The sequence below is a fragment of the Artibeus jamaicensis genome, unplaced genomic scaffold (genome assembly GCF_021234435.1).
Source record: "Artibeus jamaicensis isolate MK-2021 breed Jamaican fruit bat unplaced genomic scaffold, CSHL_Jam_final contig_519, whole genome shotgun sequence".
NCBI classification, from domain to species: Eukaryota; Metazoa; Chordata; class Mammalia; order Chiroptera; family Phyllostomidae; genus Artibeus; species Artibeus jamaicensis.
This window is the reverse complement of record NW_026521871.1, coordinates 29,989,150-30,013,884: the sequence shown is the minus strand read 5'-3', so window position 1 is coordinate 30,013,884 and position 24,735 is coordinate 29,989,150. Positions and strand designations below refer to the sequence as shown.

At 41.8% G+C, this 24,735-nt stretch overlaps 1 protein-coding gene across 2 annotated transcripts in view; it reads right to left on the bottom strand.

The window, feature by feature from the left end:
- The window catches only part of CPNE4 (copine 4), a 407,594-nt gene that overhangs the window by 357,293 nt on the left and 25,566 nt on the right, over positions 1–24,735 (bottom strand). Inside the window, exon 1 of one of the 2 annotated variants that reach the window (XM_037143900.2) lies at positions 19,149–19,288. The exons of the other annotated variant lie outside the window; for it this stretch is intronic. Coding sequence (XP_036999795.1) covers positions 19,149–19,153 — 5 coding nt within the window. The 5' untranslated portion in view covers positions 19,154–19,288. Of the gene's footprint in view, positions 1–19,148; positions 19,289–24,735 lie in introns of those variants that run through there. 2 annotated transcript variants of the gene reach the window in all.

Genomic DNA, 24,735 nt, shown 5'->3' with positions numbered 1-24,735 from the left:
GACATAAATGAAACTTAAGGAGCCTCCCGGCAACTCAGGTCAGATCTTCCCACCAAGGTAATTAAAAAATCTGGCCAAGTTTTACTGCAAATAAAAAACTTAGAAAACTTTTTGTTTTCAGGGAATTTTAGAATCTTGAATGAGAGATTGTAACCCTTTAATACCTCATAGGACTGTCGTAAACAAGAAGAGTGTTTATCAATCACAGGGCGCTTGAATAATATTACTACAGCAATAAGAATTTATGTTGCTATTACTGTTACTATTTCTTATCCAAGGGCCTTCTCTTGTTAATCCCCGCTCCCCACGGCCACTGCAATTTGCACTAATTCTGATCCCCACCTTTTCTCACCTGGACTTTTCTGTCAGCCCCCTAACTGATCTTCCAGCCTGGTTCAGGCTCCCCCAGTACACTCTTCTTCCCCCAGAAGCACAGGACTACTCTGAAAATACAAGTGCGACCACACACACACCCCCCCCCCCACTACTTACTACCCTCACCAGCTTCCTGTCACTGACTCCAGTAAGTCTAAATCACTCAGTATGATCTACAGAACCAATTCTTGTTCTGGTCCAAACCTCTGGTTCCTGCTTCATTTCCGACTAAATCCTTCTTTGTACCTTACTCTAGCAATGCCTAAGTCCCATCAAACACAGGGCACCTTTGCAGAAGCTTTTCCTTCTGCCTGTGATGCTAATCTCTATTATCCACTTGATAAACCCACAGTTAGCTTTTGATGTCCCCTCTGGGCAGCACCTCCTCCTGGCAGCCTTCCCTGATGCACTCAAACACCCCATCGCACATGCCCCAAGTCATTATCCTCTCTGTTGTCACTCTGCCACATACCTAACTTAACTCCACCACCACATGTATTACAGGGGATTGGAACTGATTTGCATCTATGTCTCTCTCTGTGAAAACAGAAACTGCCTTTTCAGCTCAAAATTTCTAGCACCTAAGCCATGGTCAACACTAAAAGTGTTTATCAAACTGAATCCCAGGTCTAACACTACATGTATTACAAGCTTAACCAGGCATCAAATGTTTATCTCCAGAAAACAACCTGCGCAGGGAAAGCCCAGGGAGACCATCCGGAGGCATGACTTCAGGAAGTGGGCAGTTTGAGGGAAGGGGGGATGGTTCTTGAGCAACATCCGAAGAGGTCAAGCGGGTAAGTAAGAAGTGAGACAAATGGCTGAGAGACCACAGGGGGTTACATGCAGCTTCCCTGACCCCTGGCCGCAGGTTGCTCCTGGCTATCAGTATTGTTACAATTTCCACAACAGTGGCGGCAGCAGGGGAAATGAAAGGGCCAGAGCTCAACTTGCCCGCAGCAAGCTGCGTCCCATGACCCCAAAACCCCAGACAGGGAGGCGCTGTTCTCCATCCATCTCTCTACTGATGACGTGGGAGAAAGAGAGCAATTTCTAGTCTGGCTGTGTCAACTTCGTGGAGTTGGGTGGTGGAATTGGTAAAACTTAAATGAAACCTATTTCCATCTTTTTAAAGAATTGTTGTTCAATGACAGGTGTCCCAATTCCCCCCACCCGACCCCTGCATTGCTCTCCCTTGCCCTGCCCACCCCTTCCTATTTACATCTTAATTTTTTTCCTCCTATGATAGTGTTTATCAAAGATGAATATTTCAGTGCTGGAAATACTGTCCTCCTTCCAAAAGCTCCAAATTCTAATATGCATCCAATGATGAGAAAAGAATGTGCTGGGCAGTTGTCTGTGATGCCCAACGGAAAGTAAGACACAAGGAAATTAAGTGAAAGGTATGCATGCGCCCCCGCGGGGCTGGCAGATGTGCCACCACAGACAGCTTATAGATTACAGAGTGTTTGTACAGCCCCTGGTTCCACACTGGGAATAAGTTCCTAGGTAACTACGTGCTTAAATGGAGTATGTGTAGGTTACGAGGTTAGGCTGAGTTTTAATATTGCATTTGCAACAAGTCATGAAACCTCTGAGAAAAAATTGCTCATTTTCTCTCTGAGACACAGTTTACTCATATGGATGATGGGAAAAAGAATTTAATGGTCATTCACTTACATCCTTTCCAGATACAATGCCAAGTGCTTTTACTTATGTCATCTTGGTCTCCCTAAAACCCGGTGATGGAGATGACACTAAGTTCACTTTGCAAATGAGGTTCAGAAATATTATGGGACATGTCCCATAGCACACTGTGGTGACCAAGGAGGGACTGCTCAGATCTTTCTTCAAGAGAACCTGCTGCAAGGAGGGTCACTGGACGTCCTCCAGCTGCCTATCTTGGAATCCACAGCAGCATCCATCACTGAGGCCACACCCTCCCAGGGCTGCTCCCAGCCAATGATTGAGAATGACTGCAAAAAGAAAGAGGAGCAAAAAAGGAGAGAAAGAAGGGGAGGGGAGGGGAGGGGAGGGGAAGATGGGTCATTCTAGCCCAAAGCAGACTCTGATAGGCAATCTGCACTCTGGGGGTCCATATTGCCCCACTGAGATTTTCTCAGCCGCCCTGAAGTCTGAAGCTTTTCTCATCCAATCCTCCCACCTCCCTGCTGCCCTCTCCCAGTCCTCAGACTTGTACTCAATCTGAAAGTCCTTCCCACCTAAGTTGTTCTCTACCTGTTTATTCTTTGCAGTTATTTCCCCTCAATAAAGGTCTTTCCTGTCTGATCCCATCTTGGCACCTCTTTCTGGGAGGACCAAAACTGACACACAGGGAGTGAACATAACCCACTGCTCAGGTCCTCAGAGGGCTCAGCAAGGGCGGCAAGGGGATAATGAGCAATGCCCGTGAAAGTCCGCAGGGCGGCTGGTGGGGAGGCCAGCAGCTTGCAGGCCTGAGCCACTTGTGCTGTTTTCAGATAGACACAGTCCATACCCATCACAGATCTATTCGAAGCTCCAGTGGTTGGTCTAAATATTTTTAAAAATAATTCCTTAGGGGTTCAATTCACATTGCATAGAATTAAATGTTTTAAAGAAAATTCACTCTCATTTCCTATCTTCACATTGTTGTAAAACCAACACCTCTATCTAGTTCCAAAACATTTTCTAAGAGTTGTATCATTTTAGCTCTTACAATTAGGTCTTTGATCCATGTTGAGTTAATTTTGTATACAAGAGGAGACCCCCAAAATGGAATTTATTTATAAAAAATTGTGTGTTTACTCTTACATGTTTAAACTTCAGTCACCTTCAAAGTACTCTTTATTTTAGGCAATATACCTATCAAGCCTTTTTTTTCCCACCGCTCAAAACAGTTTTTAAACTCATCGATTTTGATGCCTTGTAGTGCTTCTGCCATTTTTTGTTCATAGGGTGGGTAGGACATGGAGGTCGTGCCATTTTGGGTTGAAAACTGCTGAACACTCGGTGTGGGGTGGGCAGGTGCACTTGTAAATCACCTCTCACGAAATGGGTGAATGTGTTAAAAGCGCCTTCAAAAAATTTCACTGAAGCCAAACTCAGCCTCTCACAACAAGGCCAGCTGGCACACTGATACACATGGGTTCCTAGAACACTCACGTAGCAGGAGAAGCCTGTCGTAAGAAGGGCCCACTCTCCAGAAGATAATTCCCTTTCTTGGGTGGGGGTACTTCGTACCCCTCATACAACATGAGGTAGGGATCCAACTTCACTTCGTCAGTACATTGATATTTAGTTATCTTAATACCATTTGTTGAAGAAACTATCCTTTTGTTGAAAGGACTTGACACACTTAAAACAAAACAACTGGGCCCTGACTGGTGTACCTCAGTGAATTGAGTGCGGGCTGCAAGCCAAAGGGTCACTAGTTCGATTCCCAGTCAGGGCACATGCCTGGGTTGCAGACCAGGTCCCCAGTGGGGGCCACACGAGGGGCAACCACACATTGATGTTTCTCTCACCACCCTCTCCCTTCCCCTCTATATAAAAATAAATACATAAAATGTTTAAAAATCAATTGGTCACAGATTTATAGGTTTATGTCTGGACTCTCAATTCTATTCCACTGATCTATATGCTTTCTTTTTGGGCCTACACCATATTGTAGTGGCAGGATTTCCTTCTTTTATGGTTGAATAACATTCCAGTGCAATATCCCATAGGATTCATCAAATTCCTATGAAATTTCAACGTCTCCTGAATACCAAACCAATCTTAAAAATTTGCCGTAGCTTTTGGATATTTTGAATCCTGTGATGTAATTTCATTTTTTTCAGTCAAGAGGTTTTTTTGTTTTATGTATTTTTTATCCTAAGTGTTAAATCATATCCAATGTTTTTTCTAAATTAAACTGCCTATGTTACATCCTAGCTGGTGCTTTGTCAGAATCGATCTGCATATATCAGGTTTTGTTTCCTTCCACGTGTGTGTGCCCCCCATGTGTCCCTCAGCTGCCTCCTTTTCTCTCTTGGCTGGTCCTCCAACCTGCCTCCAAGCTCCCCTGGGCTTCTGGAGTGGGACGAAATGGCACCCTATGGGGCTTAGGGTGGGGTTTCTTGGGATTTCTTAAGCAGCCACCATGGTGTCAGCTGTGTATTAGGTCTCTGCAGGATGCACCCTGAGCAAAGGAAAACAAGAGTTAGGAGGGAACTGATCGGATAAGTTTCCCCTCCTTTTGTCCCTCTCTGAACTGCTTCACGGTAGCCTCCTCTCACAAACCTCCTGGAGAAGTTCCCATGAGCTGCGAAATTACCACTGAGCGCCTTCACAACGGGTTGAGAAGTTTTGGCCAGCACAGCGAGACACAGCTGCTTCAGTCTTCCCTTGCCTGCCACGTTCCTAGCCTCCTCACTCCCACTGCTGACCTCTGCCCCTCTCAAAGTGCGCATGTGAGCCCGGGGCCCCAGGCTCTGCTTCCCCATAAATCCAGACAAGGGTCCTTAGGATAAATCCTACTGCGTTTACTGAGACAACATGAACATCCTCCTCTTTTAATCTCTTTCAGATACGAATATGGTGCTATATATTGATACAGAGATGGAAACACATCAATCCTTCATCCTCAAGATAAATCATTTGTATTTGTGATGAAACCTGAGACCTATATAACTTTATCTGAACTCTTTATAATTTTATTAACAAGTGTCGTACCAATAGATTTGATAATAAATAAATAAATAAATAAATAAAATACTGGATTTTATATGCTACTATTTAGGCATTATTCATTTATGATTCTAATGATTCTAAGTAAGATTGGTCTACAAGTATTCTTTTCTGTTACTGTCAGCATGTGGTTTGAGTATCAAAGTAATACCTGTCTATAAAAGGAGTGTGGAAGATTTTTTTGTCTTTCTGTGTTCTCTGAAATATGCACGAAACAGGAATTACTGGTTCACTGAATTTGAGAAAATTTGTGTTCGAAGTTTATTAGCCTGGTGTATTTCTTACAGTGGAGAAAAGCAGGACAGATGGCATCATATTTTTTAACTACCGGTCTGTTTCTTTCATGGGCCTTGGCTCACCGAGGTCTTCTATGTCTCTATCAGTCAGTGAAATCTTAAGTATTAAAATGATTTGTATTAAAAAAATATGTTTGAAATTTATAGAATGGCAAACATGCTCATACCCTCTGATCCAGTAAAACTCCACTTTTACTACTTAAGACACAATTTATGTGTACAATAAAGAAGTACAATACAGAATTTATTGTAATTCCACTGATTTGGGGGGAAGGATATAAATAACCAAAAAATGGAGATTGTCTTAAAAATATGTTATATCCACCCAACTGAATATCATGTAGCCAATAAAAGTTATATTCCTGAAAAATATTTAGAAAATATTTTGGGTTGGCAGGTGAGAAAAGTGTGTCTATTCTATTACTACTTAATTTTGTTTGAAAATGGTGAGACGGAGGGCGGGGGAGAGGCGGGGGTATGAGAGGGGACCAGAAAAGGGAAGGAGGGAGAAAGAGTAAAAGACTAGCAGGAACTATCCCAAAGTTATAGCATTGCTATATTCTTCGTTAAAATTTTATATCTTTTATCATAAACCTGACGATATTTTTGTCATCAGGAAAAAAACATACAATGTCACCCTAATAAATTCAACAAAATAATTTTTAGAGGCGAGTAAAGGAATTAGAGATAATACAAATAAAAAGCCACCGGTTTTCTACAGGCACGCGGATCCAGGATGGGGTGTTAGATCATCCTGGGTGCACAGCTCTCTCTTTTTCTTTTTTTTTTTTTTGCTTTACTTACTCCTTTTCTTTTTTTAAAATTTTATTTATTTTTCAAGTACAGTTTTCTGTCTATTTCTCCCATCCCAGCCCCCCCCCCGCCCCGTGCTCCCCACCTCCCTCCCATTTCCACCCCCCCTAGTCCTCATCCCTGTGTCCTTCATACTTGTTCCTCCAAATCCCTCCCCTTTTTTTCCCCCTTAAATTCCCTCCCCTCTCCCCTGTGGTCACTGTCCCCCTGTTCTGTATTTCAGTGCCTTTGTTTTTATTCTGCTTGCTTATTTGTTTTGTTATTTAGCTTCCTGTTAAAGGTGAGATCATATGGTATTTGTCTTTCAGCACCAACACCTGGCCTATTTCACTCAGTAACACCATGTCCTACTTGAGCTGGGTGGGACGCAAGACAACCCCACACTGGAACCCAGTGAGAAGCTGCTCTCTCCTCTGTAACTGTATCAGACTATATCCCCACTAGAGCCATACTCTTGTCAGAGTACATCTAGGGCTTCCCCTAAACTGTTAAAAAACAACAAAAAAGGGAGCAACTCTTTTCCAAAGCACGATAATGTCTCCAAGGCTGTCAGCCTGGACGTGGGACAAACAATGTTTCTGGTATTGTCCTAAGGATTTGGAAAAAGAAAAGTCCCCGCAGTGTACACTAGTGCGGCCTGCCTTTCATTCAGCATCAAATACACTGGAAAGGAGACCCTTATTGTAAAATTAGCTCAATAAAGCATACACAGAACCTTTGGTTATCAGCATTGTTATCGTATTGCTGAATAGGAAGTCGTCTGACCTGAGGAATGCGTAGATGTAACAGAAGAGGCAGTATTTAAAATTTGTAAAGTCTGATTCAAACTTCTCACTGAGGCATCAGAATCCACGTGGGGAAATATTCCTCCCAAGTGTCAAAGCTCTTTCAGACCTGCCTTCAACTCCCTCGCTTAGTTACTCACTCACCAGATATTAGTTCTGTGGGAGGCATTGCAGAGAGAGGGTCAAAGATTTATTGTGCACAGCTCCCATCTTCAAGGAGCTTATTCTAGGAGCGTTCTGAAGCCAATGATTATACTGCATCTCCTGTGCCAGAAGGCAGATGAGGCAAAGAATAATTACAGATAAAGTTGAGGAAGAGAAATTGCAAAGCTAGAGGGATGGACGTTTTATCTACCCCTGTGGATGTGGACACTTCTAAACACCGCGCTTTGGGCTAGAAGGAAAGAGATGTGAGTTAGGGCAGGAGTTGTTGGAGAAGGGGGAAAGTATGATAGAGTATGATAGAAAACAATGTGGGTGTGATAAGCAAATAATGGGACTTCAAGAATAGAATAGATGATGTCTCCAAGCACAAGAAAGACTAGCAGAGTCCTGGCAGTGTAATTTAGTGAGAAAGATAACAATAGGAATCACTTTATAGAGTTATTTTTAGATTCCGGGCATTTGAAATGCTTTATCTCATGTAATCTGCACTGCGTCTCTATGAAGCAGGTATAGATGCTCAATCAGTAACTCAGAGACCAAGTGATTTTCCCTGGTTCTTGCTCTTAGTAATAGTCAGTGTTTAAAGCCAGGCAGACTGATTCTAGAAACCCATTTCTGCACAACAAACACACCAGTGATTCCAGTGTGACCAGCTAGAAATGCACATTTCCAGGTCCCCTCCCCAGAGCTGCTGATTCGGGAACTGGAGCTAGGACCCAGGCAGCTTTTAGCAGCCCCTCCAGGGGACTCTGACGTGCCTGATGTTGGAGAACCACTGCTCTGTCTCAAACCTTTTGCAATCAGAGGTTTGGAGGGAAATTCCAGCTCTCCCGCATACAACACCGGCTGTGTGACGTGTGGCAACCTGTGTTCCTTTCTGAGCTTCAGTTCTTCTCTCCCCAAAATGGAGTTATAATAAGAAGTACTCCTGCATTCCCAATCCTGGAGAGGTTTATAATGAATAAAATGAGGTAAGTGCAAGCAAAGTGTCTTCACTCTATGGAGTGAAGGCTCCATAAATGTCACCTGCAGCCCAAGTTCACTGGCCATATGCTGTGCACCGGGCAAGAGTGTCTGACCTACACCAAAGGCCAAGGAGTTAGCAAAGAAGACCTGAGGGATTAGGAGTCATTAATGGGTACTGAAGACATCAAAACATCCACTAATAGAGAAATGACTCAGTGAAATATTGCAACATCTAAGCATTGGGGTGCCAGGAAGGTTGGGGAGAAAAGGCAGGTTATTTTTCATCAAAAGTCATGAGAGCCCTGGCCAGTGTGGCTCAGTTGGTTGGAGTGTCATCTTGTAGACCAAGAGGTCACAGGTTCGATTCCTGCTCAGGGTACATACCTAGGTTGCAGGTTGGATCTCTGGGCCAAGTGCATAGGATTTCCACTCAGGGCATGTACAGGAAAAGCAATGCTTCTTCTTCACATCAGTGTTTCTCCCCCTCCCTTCCTCTCTCCCTTCCTCCCTCCCTAAATCCAATGGAAAAAAATGTTCTCAGGTGAGGATTAAACAAAAAAAGCCATGAGGAAAAAAATCACAAACTCAAACACTGTCCTTTCAGAACAGATTATCAATCACCAAGGCCAATGGACCTGAGCAGAACAGTGTGAGAGATGGCACTGAGGAGGCACAGCCAGCACCTTCTCATTCGAGGACCATTGGGAACACACCATCAGACTACGGAAAGGAGAAAACTGAAACACTCAAATAAAACAATGAAATAAAAAGTTCTCCCCCACCCAGTCTGGCTTATTCATGTAACTGCCTATGGCCCCAGAGCATGATGGTGACTCCTGAAAAATAATGGAAGGTGACAAAGAATGTTTTCACTCTCAGATGAAATTTAGGGTGATCTCTTTTTACTCCCTTCTACCACCTCCCCCACCCACTCACCTGCAAAGCCACCTAAATTAAATCATTAAACAGTGCCCTGAATTACAATGACAATAACCTATCAATATGAATGCCTGAGAGAACCTTCTTTCTTTTGAATGACTAACTGCATTGTTATAAAAAAAATATATCTTCTGAATACAAAAATCCAAAATTCAAGTATTATGTCATACTCTGGGGTACTCCTAAAGATTCGGATTATTAAAATGACTCACTCAAAAACAGCCTTGGAAAGAAAAGAACTGTAAGCCTGATAATAGACTATGTGGGGTACAAGGGAAAGAGAGAGAGAGAGAGAGAGAGAGCACTCTTCATACTGAATAGCAAGCAGAACATATAATGGTATTACTTCAGAAACCCTATTGCTTTGAAAATGCTGATAACATCTTCTGTTTATTTTCATGTGATATTTGATTTACCCTTCAATCCGCAGAGTTGGTTTCAGAAAGTTTAGTCTCGCTACCATAATTCATATGAGAACAAACAACACAGCTTGTTACAAGATGGACAAAACAACCTCAGAGAGATGTCACAAGAAACAGAGGTCCAGAATGCCCAACGGCTTCTCTAAGGCCACGGAGGTAGGTAGTTAGGGGCAGAAGCAGCATTAAAATCTTCATCACTTGCATCTTGAACCAGGGCACTTTGGTCCATGTTAAACATGCTTTTATAGAGAGACAACCAGAAAAACAAAACGAAACAAAAAACCCTTTAGAGTAACTACGACTCCTAGAATGATTTTGTTCCTTTTTCCTTAAAGAATCATGTCACAATGCTTCATTGGAATTTAAGCTTCCTTACATTCTGAAGGACTGAGTTTCAGCTGTTCCTCTATGGCCCTGGGCAGGTAACTGAATCACTCACTCCGAGCCTTAGTTTCACCACTGGTTAAACAGTAACGATTCAGATTAATGATTCAGATTAAGTCCCACAGTTGCTGGGAGGAACAAACACGTGTGATATTGCCTGACCCAGGAGCCCATCCAAAGTAGCGCTCAGCAAATACACATTATTACTAAGCCAAAGGAAATGAGGCTGGGCCACGAACAATGTGAACACACTTAGATTATAGCTTTTCCAATATCCTGAGTGCTCGGCCAGGATGTCTGGCTGAAACAGTCATTAAACCATGCATTCAGTGCATTACCGCATTACAAAAGTAACCACAAAGGGTGGTCTGAACACACAAATTCCTAACTAAAAGAGGGTCACGGCAGGGAGTCACGTGTCAGGCCAGTGGTTTTCTTCGTGAAGGTCAAGCTTGCCCTTAACTGAACCTGCCCATTGTTGTTTTGCATGTAGGATAACATACCCTTGGAATGACAGAATTCCCCTTTTCCAGACCACTCGGGGCACAACCTCCCACCGGAGCAGAAGACCACAGAACCTCCCATTCTTCTATTGTTCCCATACACCATCTCCATGCTGTAAATGTACATTGTTACCTGCCCTGAACCCACCGATGTAAAAGAAGTATGTGTGCCTCTGTTTCACTCTTTATCCAGTCTCAGAGACATCCGCACTGTACTTTCTCCCATCTCCCAAACCTACTACCAATAGATTTCATGTAACCCCTGCCCCACGTCTCTTCCTTTGAATCTAATTTATAAAAAGATCTGTAAAACCGCCATCCTCTGGCGTGTTTTCTCAATTCATTGTGATCTTGCTTCCCAGGGGTTTTTCTCAGCTCCTCTGGATCCAACTCTCATGCTGCGAACCACAGCGAAATGTACTTAGACGCCTAAAAGCAAAACGTCTGTATTTTGAGTGACAGCCACACAAGGAAGCACAGGTATCAGAGCTACATCTCAAACATTCCTTCCTTTCCTCTCCATTCATTCATTTGCTGTTGTTTATTGAGAACCTAATATGTAGAAGGTGCTGTTCTAGGAACTTAAACATTTATAATTAAATATTTTATCTAAATCATATGTTTTGTTTTGTTTTAATCCTCACCTGAGGTTATGTTTATTGATTTTAAAGAGAGGAAGGGGGAGAGAGAAAGAGAAACATCAATCAGTTACTTCTGGTATGTGCCCCAACCGGGGATTGAACACACAACCTAGGTATGTGCCCTGACGGGGGACTGAACCCACAAACTTTTTGGTGTATGGAGCAACACTCCAACCAGCTAAGCCACCCGGTCAGGGCTAAATCTTGGACTCTTAAGCAAATAGATGAGCTTCTAGTGGGAAAATGCATCTGTGAAGCCCCTGAAGCTAAAAAATTTACAAGTGTAAAAATGCATTTTCCTAGTAAGAGAACAGCTTTCAGCAGATTCTCAAGAGAGTCCTTGATTCAAAAAAAAAGAAAAGTAAGAACTATTGTTCTAAACTCTGCTTGGAACAATATATATTTAAACCTGAAGAAGTTCCAAGATTTTGCTATTTGCATATAAAAGCAATCTTTATTTTTGATAAAATACCTTGTTCAAACTTCAAAAAATGCACCATGTATTAATTTACAAGTGGACTCTTGAGGTGTCTATAAGCCTTTTTTAAAAGAATGTCTCCTTTCCCCTAGACTGTAGTAACCTCTACAAACCAAGAACAGTGCCCTGAACACAGGGCAGGCTCCACAACTTCCCAGTCAAATCAGAGCACAGGTCAAAGGGGGAACAAAGCACCTTATTAAGACGAAAGTGATCCCAAAGTACCAATATGATTATCAAATTTTCCTCACTTCCTTTTGCCCCTTCAAGTTCCTAAATGATATGAATTGCTTGATAGAAGCTATGTTTCATTTAAAAACAAAGAAAAGAAAAAGAAAGAAAAGAAAAGCATTTAGAATCAGACCCAAAGACCTGGATTCCTCGCCAATTATTACCTGTGACTATGCTCAAGTTACTCAACCATGACGGGCCTGTTTTCTACCTATAAACTGCATTACTGTTAGAATTCAGTGAGACAGGCCTGGCAGAGTGCCTGCCCCATAACAGATGCTTGTGAACATGACTGGTGCTGCTCACCACGGGTTTCCAGTTCTTCCTTCTTCCAGGCAAAGTTCCCTGCCCTCTTCAAACTGAATGTAGTTGCAAGACTTGCTTTGGCCAGTGAAATGAACATTATCTGTTTCACTCTGAATGAAGTTTTAGGAATCAGTGTGTGAGCTGCCATGTCCCTTTCCCAACGCTCTGCCAATGTGGGAAGCACATATCGGGGATGCCTCAGTTGCCACGTGACTCTGAGCAACTTCAGTGAGTAAAGACACACACCAACTTAAGTTGGACCAATAGCAAGAGCCAGAGATACCTTTCTCTCATATTAAGTCATTGAGATATGGGGCTTGTTATGGTGGCACAATCCACTGTATTCTGATCAAATTTGTACTTAATATACGTTAGGTCCTTTTCCTGATTAAGTCTTGCTAGCTACACACTTCTTGTTGCAATCAGTCTAATGAAAAAAGTTCACTGTGACATAAAATATTTATGGTTGTTTTTTTGATGGAGCACCTGGGCAAAAAGCATATAATTTATTAAGGTTCTATAACATTAAACTTTTATTTGAGGAAAAGTCAAGGTTAAGAAGGTGACTGTCTTAACATGTGCTACACTTTTTTAAGTTATCTGGTGATGCTGCCCTTTACTGCCTTCTCCATTTCCAGAAATCAAAATCCACACAGAACAACTTCACACTAGAGTTCATTATCTAGCTGGATCACTTATTATAGAATTGTAAAGTTAATTTGTATGAGCTAGTATATGATGTCTTCTGGAAAAAATCCAGCCATTGTTAATATAACGAGAACAGTTTGCACAACATCGATGTAACCTGGCAGCCAAGGACAGCAGACTGAATGTGTGTGTGTGAACAATGACCACTTCACTGTACTAGTCAGTGGGGATGGTCGACGCCCTTGAGTGGGCATATGTACTGTGTGGCTGTCACATTCAAAATGACTGAGTGAGTGCAGCAACAAATCTTCAACAAATTTTGCATTAAGCTTGAACAGTCCTCCACAGAAACTATTTGAATGATTCAGAAGACCACAGCTTTGGGCAACCATGATTGGCAGCTTCATCATGACAACGTGCATACTCATGCGTCACGTCTCATGTAGAATTTTCTAGTGAAAGATCAAATCGCCCAGGGGACTCAGCCCCTATGGCCTAGATTTGGTGCCCTGCAACTTCTGAAATTTCCCCAAATTGAAATCACCTTTAAAAGGTAAGAGATTTCAGACCATCCATGAGATTCAGGAAAATATAATGGGGCAGCTGATGATTAGAACTGTGTGAGGTCCCAAGGTGCCTACTTTCAAGGGGACTGAGATGTCACTGCCCTGTGTACAATGTTTCTTATATTTTGTATCTTCTTCAATAAAAGTCTCTATTTTTCATATTACATGGATGGATACCTTTTGAACAAACCTTGTTCATACATGAGTATAGGGGTTGATGGAGTGTTGCTGTTATCTCCCACAGTTAATATGGATTTAGAATGAATGGAAATCATCAATCTGAGAGGGTAGAAGCACTTCCCGATTTTCTATTGCTGCTTAACAAACTGTCCCGAAACTTAGTGGTTTAACACAACAACCATTTTATTGTATCTTATGTATTTTTAGGTCAAGAAATTAGGACAAACTCTGCTGAGTGAGTTTCCTGTTCTATGCGGCATAGATGAGGCCACTCGGTGGTATTTTCATAATGGCAAGTCTGGTCTAGGGGGTCCTGATGACTTCATTCACATGCCTGGCACCTTGGTGGGGACAGCGGGGTGGCGGGGGCTTGTGTAGGTCTGTTAACTGTCGTGACTATCCAACATTGTAGTCTAAAGATAGCTCGATTTCTTCTGTGGTAGATCAAGATCTCCAGAAAGAGTATTCCAAGGCCGAATCTGCAAGGCTTCTTAGGACCTAGCCTTAGAAGTCCCAGAATAGCACTTGTGCTGAAATTTATTAGTAAAAAAAAATCCAATTAGGTTATATATAACTATATGGAGGAGTTATATATAACTATATAACTACATAGTTATATAACTATATTTAGTAAAATAAATTTTACTAAATTTATTAGTAAAAAAATCCAATTAGGTTATATATAACGATATAACTATTAGATTCTATGTCTTAAAGGGAGGATTAGTAAAGTATTTGTAACCATTTTTATTATAAAATAACTTCTTGACTGCTTCTCTGATTCTCTAAGTTATCATTGGACCTAGAAACCCTACTCGCTACATTAATCTTGGATGAGTGAATGGTAATTCCAAGTTTAAATGCCTTCCTTTCAGCCACAGAGGGTTATCTGGATTCATTTACAATAGCACTACCTCCCCATAACCCCACCTCCACCTGCCAAGGCACCCTCCACCCTTTACTCCCTTGCTAGATTCCCTGGAAGTCTAATCTGTATGAGCTGCATCACTGGCTCCCTTGTCTTCTGGTATCTCCTCGGATGCAGCCAATGGGAGGTGCTGGTAGGGGAGTAAAGGGCAAGTAAAAGGGGCAGGACTTCCTGGCTCCCTTCCCCCTGGAGCATTGCAGTTGGTCATGTTCCTCTAGCAGAGCTCAGGTTACAGCTCCAGCCAGACATCCTCCTCGAGAATGGTAACTACTTTTTTCTAACTTCAATAACCCCTGTATTAAAAACAATTCTGAATTAAATATACGTAAGGCCTCTTTGAGGTTAGTGTTACATTAAAGTACTTACATGCTTAGATTATATTTTCTGTTTTAACATTAAAATATTTTAATGAGAAATCAATGAGGAAATTACTATTGAATTCAATTCTTGAATTGACCCATGTCAAAAAGAAACAACAACAAAAATTCCAACAAAAAGTTGATCATAAACAGACTAGAAGATTTGGAATATCTCCTCCCTTAGACTGGAAGATATGAAATATTCCCTCTGTGAGACAACAGACCTTAAATATCTTACCAGGTAACCCATGACTCTTAATTCATCTGAATTCACCAAACATTTATGAAGTACTATCTGCTGAGCACACTATGAAACCACTCACTTACCTCCCCTCCACTAGGTTGTAGACCCATCATGGTACAGGATGGGCTTATTTGCCTTTGCTCCCCCTTCATTATGTCTGTGCCTGGCACTTGGTAGATATTTAATGTTTGAATAGACAAAGGAATGGATGAGAGAATGGCAAGGCTTATATACTTAAGAGAAGAAAATGCACAGGACAGCCAAAGGCCAGAAATGGGATTATGAAACTTATCGTCCTATCCTAGAGTGAAAAAAAAAGTATACGAAACAAACAAACAAATGCTTGTCCTTCCAGAAGACAGTGACTAGTTCTCTCCGAGCCTTTGAAGTGAATGAAATGATGAAAGGTTACACATCAACACCCCCTTGACACACAAAGGTCTCACTTCTGTCAACAAGTCTTCAGTCCAGTATAACTATACATACACACATATATGTATATTTGGCTCTCTGCCTAGTGAATTCCCCAAGTTCAGCTGGCCAACTTGAAGCCTCATCATAGCATTTAAAATGAATCTCTTTGCTTAAGCCCACAGAACTAGACCAACCCCAACCGCCCAGTGACCTCTGGTTCTCTTTCAAGTAAATAGATGGCATTACTGGGGACAAAGAACACTGGGCTTTCCTGCGGGAATTTCACAGGAGAATCATTGTACCACACAGGAGGCTGCTGCTGTCTTGGCACAAAAGATCCTCTCACCTTTGAGAAGAATCCTTCATCAGTGTCAAAGTGTCAAGAAGTCATTTCTATACCACAGCCTAGGAACTAGAAGGTGACAATGAGGAAGAGGCCAGATGGTACAGAGGACTCAAACTGTGAACAGTTCTGCTTCTAAAGGGAGCTCTGGAATGGGCCAGAGGTGACCTGAGTTTCCATCCTCCCTTGGTCCCTCCCTCCCTAGGTTACCTTGGGCAAGCCACTCAGGTTTCTGGGGTTGTGTCTCCTGCTCCGTTAATGGGAGGGTTGGGCCAAATGTGCCCAGCAGACTCTTCCCAGACCTACCATTCTAAGATCACACGTTTCAAAGAAAGCCTGGCAACAAAGCACTACTAATAAGTTCTACTCCTAATCTTTCCCTGAACTCTCAGCGTTTTCACATACTTTTAAAAAAGAGAATTAAAGGTAACACAGGTCTACAATTCAGGTTAATTTCCACCTTCTTCCCCATCACATGTATGTGAGCTCCCTAACTCATAGCTTGGTTCCAAAACTCCAGCTGGATGTAATAGAAGAGTATGATTTAGCTTGAACACTTAGTTTATCTAGTGACTTGTAGAAAGTCACTTTGTACCAGACTAAGGGTGTCACGGCTACCTAAAAAATAACCAAAACCTGAATTTAGGAGAAGAAAAGAATGCATGAAGCTCCTTAGGTGGTTTCAAGATTTTTAGGTGATCCTGAAATAATTTGTGTGATTTTAAGTTCTACCAGCCTCTGTTCTGTGGACTTTCTTATTTTCCTTCTTTCCTCCAAAGCTCATCTAAGTGTAGGATGAAGAAAGTCATGATGAAAAAATGGCAATTTTCCCTGCCAAGAATTTAATGTAATAATAATAGAAATAAGTAATGATAATGATGATGATGATTATATCTGACATTTATGTAGTACATAGTGTGAACTACACATGATTCTAAGTGCTTTAAATATATTAATTTATTCTTTAGTACAAATAATAGAGACCATTATTACCCCTGCTGGCAGAAAAGGAAGCTGAGGATCCAAAAGTTTCAGTAATTTTTTCAAGGTCGCTTAGCCAAAAAGTGGCAGAGCTGGGATTCACCCAGGCAATTTGCTTCCAGAATCAAGGCTTTCAACCCATTACATTGAATGACTTCTCCTCAAATATGAGTCTATTTCAAAGTAATCTGAAAGGAATGATTTAAATAGTTATAAAAATAAAAAAATGAGTGTGAATGTTTATCTCTAAGGTCCATTTAATCTGTATACTATAACAAGGAAGCAAAAGTAAATATCTTGTCAAAAGAAATTGGTTCATAGAGCATAGCATTGATTTTTTTTTTACCCTAAGAATTCAGCACAGATCAGCAAGGTGCCATGCCACAGAATGTGCATTCTCTGGGCTCTTTACCCAAACTAGAGGGCCATACCAAGTTGCTTTAAGTCACCATGGTTACCAGAGTCCATGATGATGCCCCCATACAAACAGACAGGAGGAAGGCTGTCATTACACTCCTGTTTGTGGTACAAAGTGGGCATTTGAGGAGAATCTGCCCTGTGGGAGATATTTTACTTTAAAAGTAACAGCACTCTTGCTTTTGTCAGGACCTTCTGTTCTCAGATCTTCTTAATACAGTTATTTCTTTCTCCCTGGAAGAGGTTTAGGAGGGATCATATCTTCTGCTCGCCCTCACAACTGTATATTGTAAAAGCTATTGTGTGTATATATGTGTTTGCATATTTATGTGTGCATGTGCCCACATTTATACACACACATATGTGCATGTGTATATATACACACATGCAGTATGTGCACATGTATGTACACATAATGGGCACATTCACACAAATCTAATATATATACATGTATTAGACTTCCCAACTTCTCACCATGACACTCTCAGCTCATGATTCTGACATATGACCTGTCCATCTGGAAGCAGATTCAACCAAGAAAGGACACCAAGAGGCATCTCCCCTTCCCTGCCTCTAATGACACAAGGGCCAAACTCAGATGGGATCTGATTCATTAAGGTTCCCACCGGCAAGAAAAAGTCTCTGCTTGCTTGCTCCTCCCCTCCCCTATGCTATGTGAATAGGGCCAGGCTGGTCCCCTCGGCCTGTTTGAAAGGGATGTGGGATATAGAAAGAGAACCATCAATTTTTTCAAAAGTTATAGCATTAATTTTTAGCACTATGTTTGAAACTATCATCAAATTGAGATTCCAGCCTCAGAGAAGTTGGCAAAATCTCTTCTGCAAGAGAAAACTGCCTGCCAGATTTGATCTAGGTTCTGGAGATTGAATGAGAAGGTGTTTCAGTGTCTCTTTCTACTCTAAATCTGTAAGGTAACAGATCCAGTCAAGGTCATGAATGGAAATAACAAAGAGCAGGAGAGTCAGCCTGCAGGAAATACAGAGACAAAGTATAGGTGTCCACGGTGTGGTAGAATGAGCCCTGGGTGGGGAAGAGGAGGCTCTGCCCCTCTCGGGAGTGAGTGACCCAGACAGGACTTTCCCTAGATGTCCAGTCCCTCCACACGGAGAATGAGGGAGGGGATGGGTTCGATTACTGCCGCCAGCCTGGGCTTCTGAGTTGGGGCGAGCCTGGGTGCTGCTGGCTCCAACCTCTGCAGCCCCCATCTCACATCCGAGGAAATCTACTCATGCTGCTTCCACGGCTCCGAAGCCTACATTACAGAAATAAACACCCTGATATATGCATCTGTAGAGGGAAAATGCAAGGTGATCCTTTTCTCTTGTGTTTGCTCAAATCAGCCTTACCTATCACTACAGAAGAAGCATCGGGGAAGAAAGCTTGGGTGAGAACTTTGGGCTGGGGAGAAGGTTTATTTTCATAGGGCTTAATTTCTTTCATATACTATGACCCTGGTTTACTTTTTCGTCCAAAAGATGTTCAGTTCATATAAAAACAAGCAAACAAAGGAAAACTCAGTACTAACAACAGAAAACTTTAATGAAGTTCACCTAAGCTATTCTTCCTTAAAGATCAGCCCGCATGTGGCAATTTGGGTCCAAGACTCTGTAAAAGAAAGTCGGGTTTTTTTTTGTTTGCTTGTTTGTTATTGTTTCTTTGTTTCTTTATTGTTCAGGAGGAAAAATAGAAGAAAGAAAAAAAAGAGGAAAAAATTCTCCCCCGGAAGTAGTTTGCGAACATGAATGTCAGAAAATTATGTCTAGCATCAGGCTGCACAATGCCCAAGAGGAAAAGTAATTAAGAGAGCCTGGGGGTGGCGGGTCAGGGGGGAAGTGGATCAAATAAATGATCGAGGAAATTACTTCTGAGTTAGAGTCCAAGGAAATGACCTGGTTGTGTAATGGCTGGCAAAGGATTTGACATCCAGCTTCTAAATATCTGAAAAGAATAAGTATCCAACACTGAAAAATTAATAGGTGATAAAGGAAAAAAACATTACCATTCTGGATAAACCTACTTTCAGTGAAACTTACTTCATTCCATTCCCAGCCTTTGTAAAGACGCGAACCAACTATAGACTAATTCGGTCTGGCACCAATACTGGAGCTGAAGGGGTGAAGCGAGGGAGACGCAGTGAGAGGGGCACAGAGACCAGAGTCTTCTGTTGCACCCAAGGACCTGACAACAGCAGACAATAAATAAAAAAAGGCCATCTCCCCCAACTTGCCCTTTAATGGTTTAATAAGTAAACCAAGTCACCAGGAAGACATCTTTACCACATAAGCTGGTGATTAATGATAAGCCAGGCACCATTTTGTTGATATACCAATAACACAGACACAGGAACCACTAACCATCACAACACCTCCTCTTTTCAGGGCCGTGAAAAGCAGCACAAGATAAGGTCCTGAGACAAAAGTGGCATCCTATGCTGAAAATCCAGCGAATTCATATTGGACAATAAGTCTCCCAAGGAAGACACTACCTACCTTCCCCCAGCCTGCCCCACCTTCCCCCTGCCTCCCTCCACACACACACACACACACACACGCATGCACACACACGGGAACCACTGCTACGCTATTTAGTTTTAGGCATCTCCTCTAGACAATGGTTCTTTAACATGTCCATTGTATGATCACTGAAAGCTCTGGAAACCTGCTACACCTACGTCTTTAAGCTTTATTTACCAATGTAGCCTATGAGATAGATCCTTTTACCACCAGAACTCATCCATTTGAATTTCTTAACGGATGGCCATTTGAGACTAGTGAAAAGTCTTACAGGTATAACAGAGTTTAGTGAAAACACTGTCAAAGATACAAATAAACTATCATAAGAATAAATGAATAAAAAGTCAGAATTCAGTCCAACCGACCTGCAGTTATGCCCTGCACACCTTCCATGCACTGAGTACAAACACACAGGCCCATCAGCTTGCAAAAAGAAAGTATTTAGGTCCTAGGAATTAACTCTAGTTAATCCGTATTTGTCTAAATTTATTTAAAAAAAATAACGCCAGTAATTTTTGTCTAACTATAGGTCCATCCTTAAAATGTATATGATTTTGCACTGGAATTTTAAAACAGAGCTTAACAGAACTAATTTACATTTATATTACACTGAGACTGTCTCATTGCTAGAATGTCACATTGCATCTTTAAAATACATACATATTATAAATTCCTTGCTCCTATGTGGAGCTACGAGAAAAGACATGTTGGATAACATAATTTATAGAAAAGGAGCTCTTTAAAGTTCAAAATATGCAGCAAATTCTTGGAATTCTAAAGACTTCCACCTAAATATTTACCCAGTTATAATTTGCTCAGTAGCGCAAAATGAATACCTCGTGTACAAGTAGAACTTAGTTCATAAAATTGTAGGTGTGTTGAGAGAAAAGCCACCTTCCAGCCCCCAAATCTAACATGATCATTCCTTGGATTTAAGAATAAGTTAGAATAAAGTTCTAACACAGGCATTTGCTGTGAACTCTTTGCCTCATGTCTGAGGAGCTGAGGAAATGTTCCCACATGTTGGCAATACTGGTATCAACACCGTTTCCAGGAAGGAAATGAACAAAGATGTGGCAGCCACACTCTCTACTGAGGACAAGAGCTGCACAGAGTCCCTGGGAGCAGCTGATTTACATCAATGTGTTGAACGTGCCTCACGAGCATCACCAGGTCTCAGACCACAAATCGCAGCAGTTCTGGGAGAAGCGTGGGGTGATCACCAGGCCCCACCGGGAACTCAGGAATCCTGCCAAAAGCCATCAGAAGTACCCTGCTCTGGTGGCTGATGGAAGACGTGGCTTCTCCTGCCTCCACCTCTGAGACGACCAACCCCTTTTCAAAGCACCATTCCATGTGCTCCTCACAACAAATGAACTAGGCAGGTAGTTTTTCCCTTTCAGTGGAGACTCGGGGAGCTGTTGCTCCTTTCAGAGGCCACATAAATGGTAAGTGACTGAGTCAAATGCCACAAAAGCCTCCTCACTCCTCGTCCTGTGGTCCTTCTACTAAGCCATAGTGCCTCTAGCAAAACTTATGCTTTATCATATTAGATTTGAGTGGCTACAACAGTGGTATTTCCTACCACCACCTGCCACAGGAGACGGAGATGGAAATAACTTACAGAGATTTACATGGGAACACGGACAAGTATCAACGATAGACCGATTATGGGGGTGGGTGTCAAAGATGACTCTGAGTCTTATCTTCACAGCAGTAAAAACGGGGCTGTCATTTGCAAAGGTGGGGAACCCTGTCTTTATTGTTCCCACATTTTTCAGGCTTGCCAGGATAATCCACATGTCATGCAAAAGTATTCTTTTCAGTAAACATAGTTTATCAAATATAAGACTTTTCCTAAAGATAGATCCACAAATTTGAAACAAAAAAGAGTCTGATGATAACAATAGAACCTCTTTTGCAATGTCAGGGGAGCGCTTTCCGCACGTGAGGCAGACACACAAGGAGAGATCACGGTCGGGCCAGGCCCACATATGTCTCACTATGAACACAAAGCCCCCACAGGTCAAAAACGGAATCCACATGATCCTCTCTGTGCCTCCCCTCCTTCTCTCCTCCACCACTCACAAACTGACGGTGGCCTACTGTCTGCGGAGACACACTCTTTGGAAATTTCTTGTGACCGTGTGCTCTGCTGGCACGTCGCGTGCTGCATGCACTCCCCAGAGTCATGTATGCTTTGTTCTGTTTTGTTGTCATGTTATAAAACAGTGGGATTTCCCTCCAGTTTTACTGAGGCACGCTTGACAAATAAAATTTGTATGTATTTAAATGCACAACATGCAAAAGTACATTCAGAGCCCGCCTGCCTGAATGACTGACTACAGGGGCCTCACAAAACAGGGTGGATGATGGACATGACCTGGATGAGACAAGCGGCAGGCCTGGGTATCTAGAGGAAATAAAACCTTTCAGTGGCTACTGAGATCAGAGTCAACACCAAAGCATGGGCGTATGGAGTTGACTGGGGCCTCTGTAGGTCAACTACAGAGGCCTCTGTAGGTCAACTACATGTCCTTAAAAATACTCAGGCTTGTTTCAGGCACAAAATGCTGCCCTGGGATATAACACATTGAGTTTTCATCGGTCACCATGGGTGTGTCACCAGAGGCTTTGACTACAAATACCTTGAGCACTAACCACGGCCAGAACTCAGTGCAAGTTTGGGGACCTATAAACCAAGAGTCTGACCCTCATGGAACTATAATCTACCAGGGGGACAGATATGGGAAGAACAAAAAGCAATATAGACAGAATATAGCTACTGCTAAGAAGAGAGAGAAGCAATTTTTGTGAAACACTGAGGAATGATATATTTTCCTTTACTGGGGAGACAGGGCATGTATTGTAAAGACAATGACACTTGAGGTGGTGGTGGCTGAGAAATAAATACCATTTCGACAAGTAGGAAAAGCCTGTCCAGCCTAAGACAATGCCATGTCAAAAGCATCAAGAAGCAAAACTGCATTTAGATTTTGGGAAACAGCTGGCAGACTGGAGTGAACGCAGTCCGGTTGCCCGGGGTGGGTAAGGTCAGGATGAAGCAGGGAGGGCAGAGTACTGGGCTAGGGAGACTACAGTGTAATGCGTGGGCTCTGGGAAGTCGTGAATGGCTCTGGAGCAGACGAGATACTGGATGATGAGAACACTGCAAATATTGGGTTACCGTGAATTTTTAGTCGAAGCCCACATGCTCTCCAGTTGAATTGTGATATTTGTGATTTCGCTACAAGCGATGCTTACTTATCAAGGAGGCATTTAAAATCCCAAATCTTCTTTTATCATTTTCACTTACCATACAAGGCTCTATAGAGTTCTATGACCATATTTTCAAGAGATAAAAAATGTATCTATATCCAAGTTTCTAAAAGAAAAGACTTGGCTTATAGGTTTTTGGGGAAAGAATAATTTCAATACCTAAATTGTAATTGTACATGCTATAGGGTTTTCACCCCTAAAACTTTCTTGGGTGGAGGGCTGAGTTGAGTCTTGAGTTCTAACCAGGTTTTTAGTGACTAAGTCTATATGGACATTATGAATAGAAGTAAATAAATGTTTTGTATGTGTTTTGCATTAAATAAATGTTGTTTTAAGTTATTTTTCACTTTACAACTCCCCAGAGAACACAGTAACAAACGTACAGAGCTTTTTAAGGACATAGTCAGTGAAACTTGTAGCAGAAGTGTTACTTGACTTCACAAAAACAGGTGCGAGGCTAGGATGAAACATGAAAGAATTGAGCTTCCTTACTCTCTTTTATCTCTTTTAGTAAAATAAATATCTGACTTGAAATTTATACTTCAAAAATGGATTAGAATAATCACTCGTATCCCCTGCTTTTTCTGTCCATCGTGATTTATTTGTTCACCATATTAGGCACACCACAGAGCCAGAAGAGGTCCCTCTGTGGCTCTGGAGAAGTATAAGCAATTTCATTACCACATATTAAGGAGCTGGGTCCATACAAAAACGTTCCATTCTCTTTCATGGACGGCACTAAAGCTTTATGGAAAGAATACTTTTGCTGTTTCCTTTGCTATGTGAAGTTAAGTAGATTGATAAATGCTCCCTGCTTCAGGACTTTTACAAAAGGGCACAGAAAACTTGTGATTTTTATTTCAGTCTCAGCATCCTTTTCAAAAAGCAAAGGATGCTCACAGAGGAATACTGTTAGTTACAGCTATTCAAGTGTAGGTTGCCCGAGCAGGAAACACTCCTGTTTTGTGTGCAGGGATGATAAGAGAAGAAAGACATGGCTTAGGCAGGGGTGTCAAACTCATTTTCACCAGGGGCCACATCAGCCTCATGGTTGAAACAAGGTAGATGGCCAGATTCAGGCCTCGGATCTTGTGTTTGCCACCTGTGGTAGAAGGTGATGAGCTGAGGTCCTGGTGATAATTATTAGCATGACTCGGGGAAGTCGGGTATCTGGGTAAACTTCACCCTCCTCAAGTGTGGCAGAAACAATGGCCTTGGATAGAGAAGAGCTCCAGGAAGGTATCTAACTCTCAAAACAGATTCTCTTTTTGTAATACAATAAAGAGAATGAAAAATGCTTGAAGATATGTTAATAGGCAATGGGCCCTCACTTTAAGCTAGCACTCCTCAATGTGCTCTCATTATTGCTTGAAAAATTCTTACTTTTAAAAGAACCAGTAAGGCATTCTGATTCGACAACATACTAGCAATCTTTGGTAGTGCAAAGATGTAAGAAAAAAATAAATAAAAGGCATACAGATTAGAAAGGAAGAAATAACTATTCTCTATTCTCAGACAAAATGACTATCTCTACAGAAAATACTAAAAGTCTACAAAGAAAGCTGTTAGAGCTAATAGTGAGCTTAGCAGAGTTGCACAATACAAAGACTATATACGAAAGTCAATAGCATGCCTACATACTAGCCATGGAATAGAAAACTACCATTTTTTAAAAGTACTACTTAAAAGTGACACCAAAAACATGAAATCTCAATCTAGACGAAATCTAAGTTTAGATGAAGGTCTAAATCTAACAAGATGTGCTCAAGATTTGTATGCTAAAAACTATAAAATATTGAGAAAAATTGAAGAAGACCTAAGTAAACGG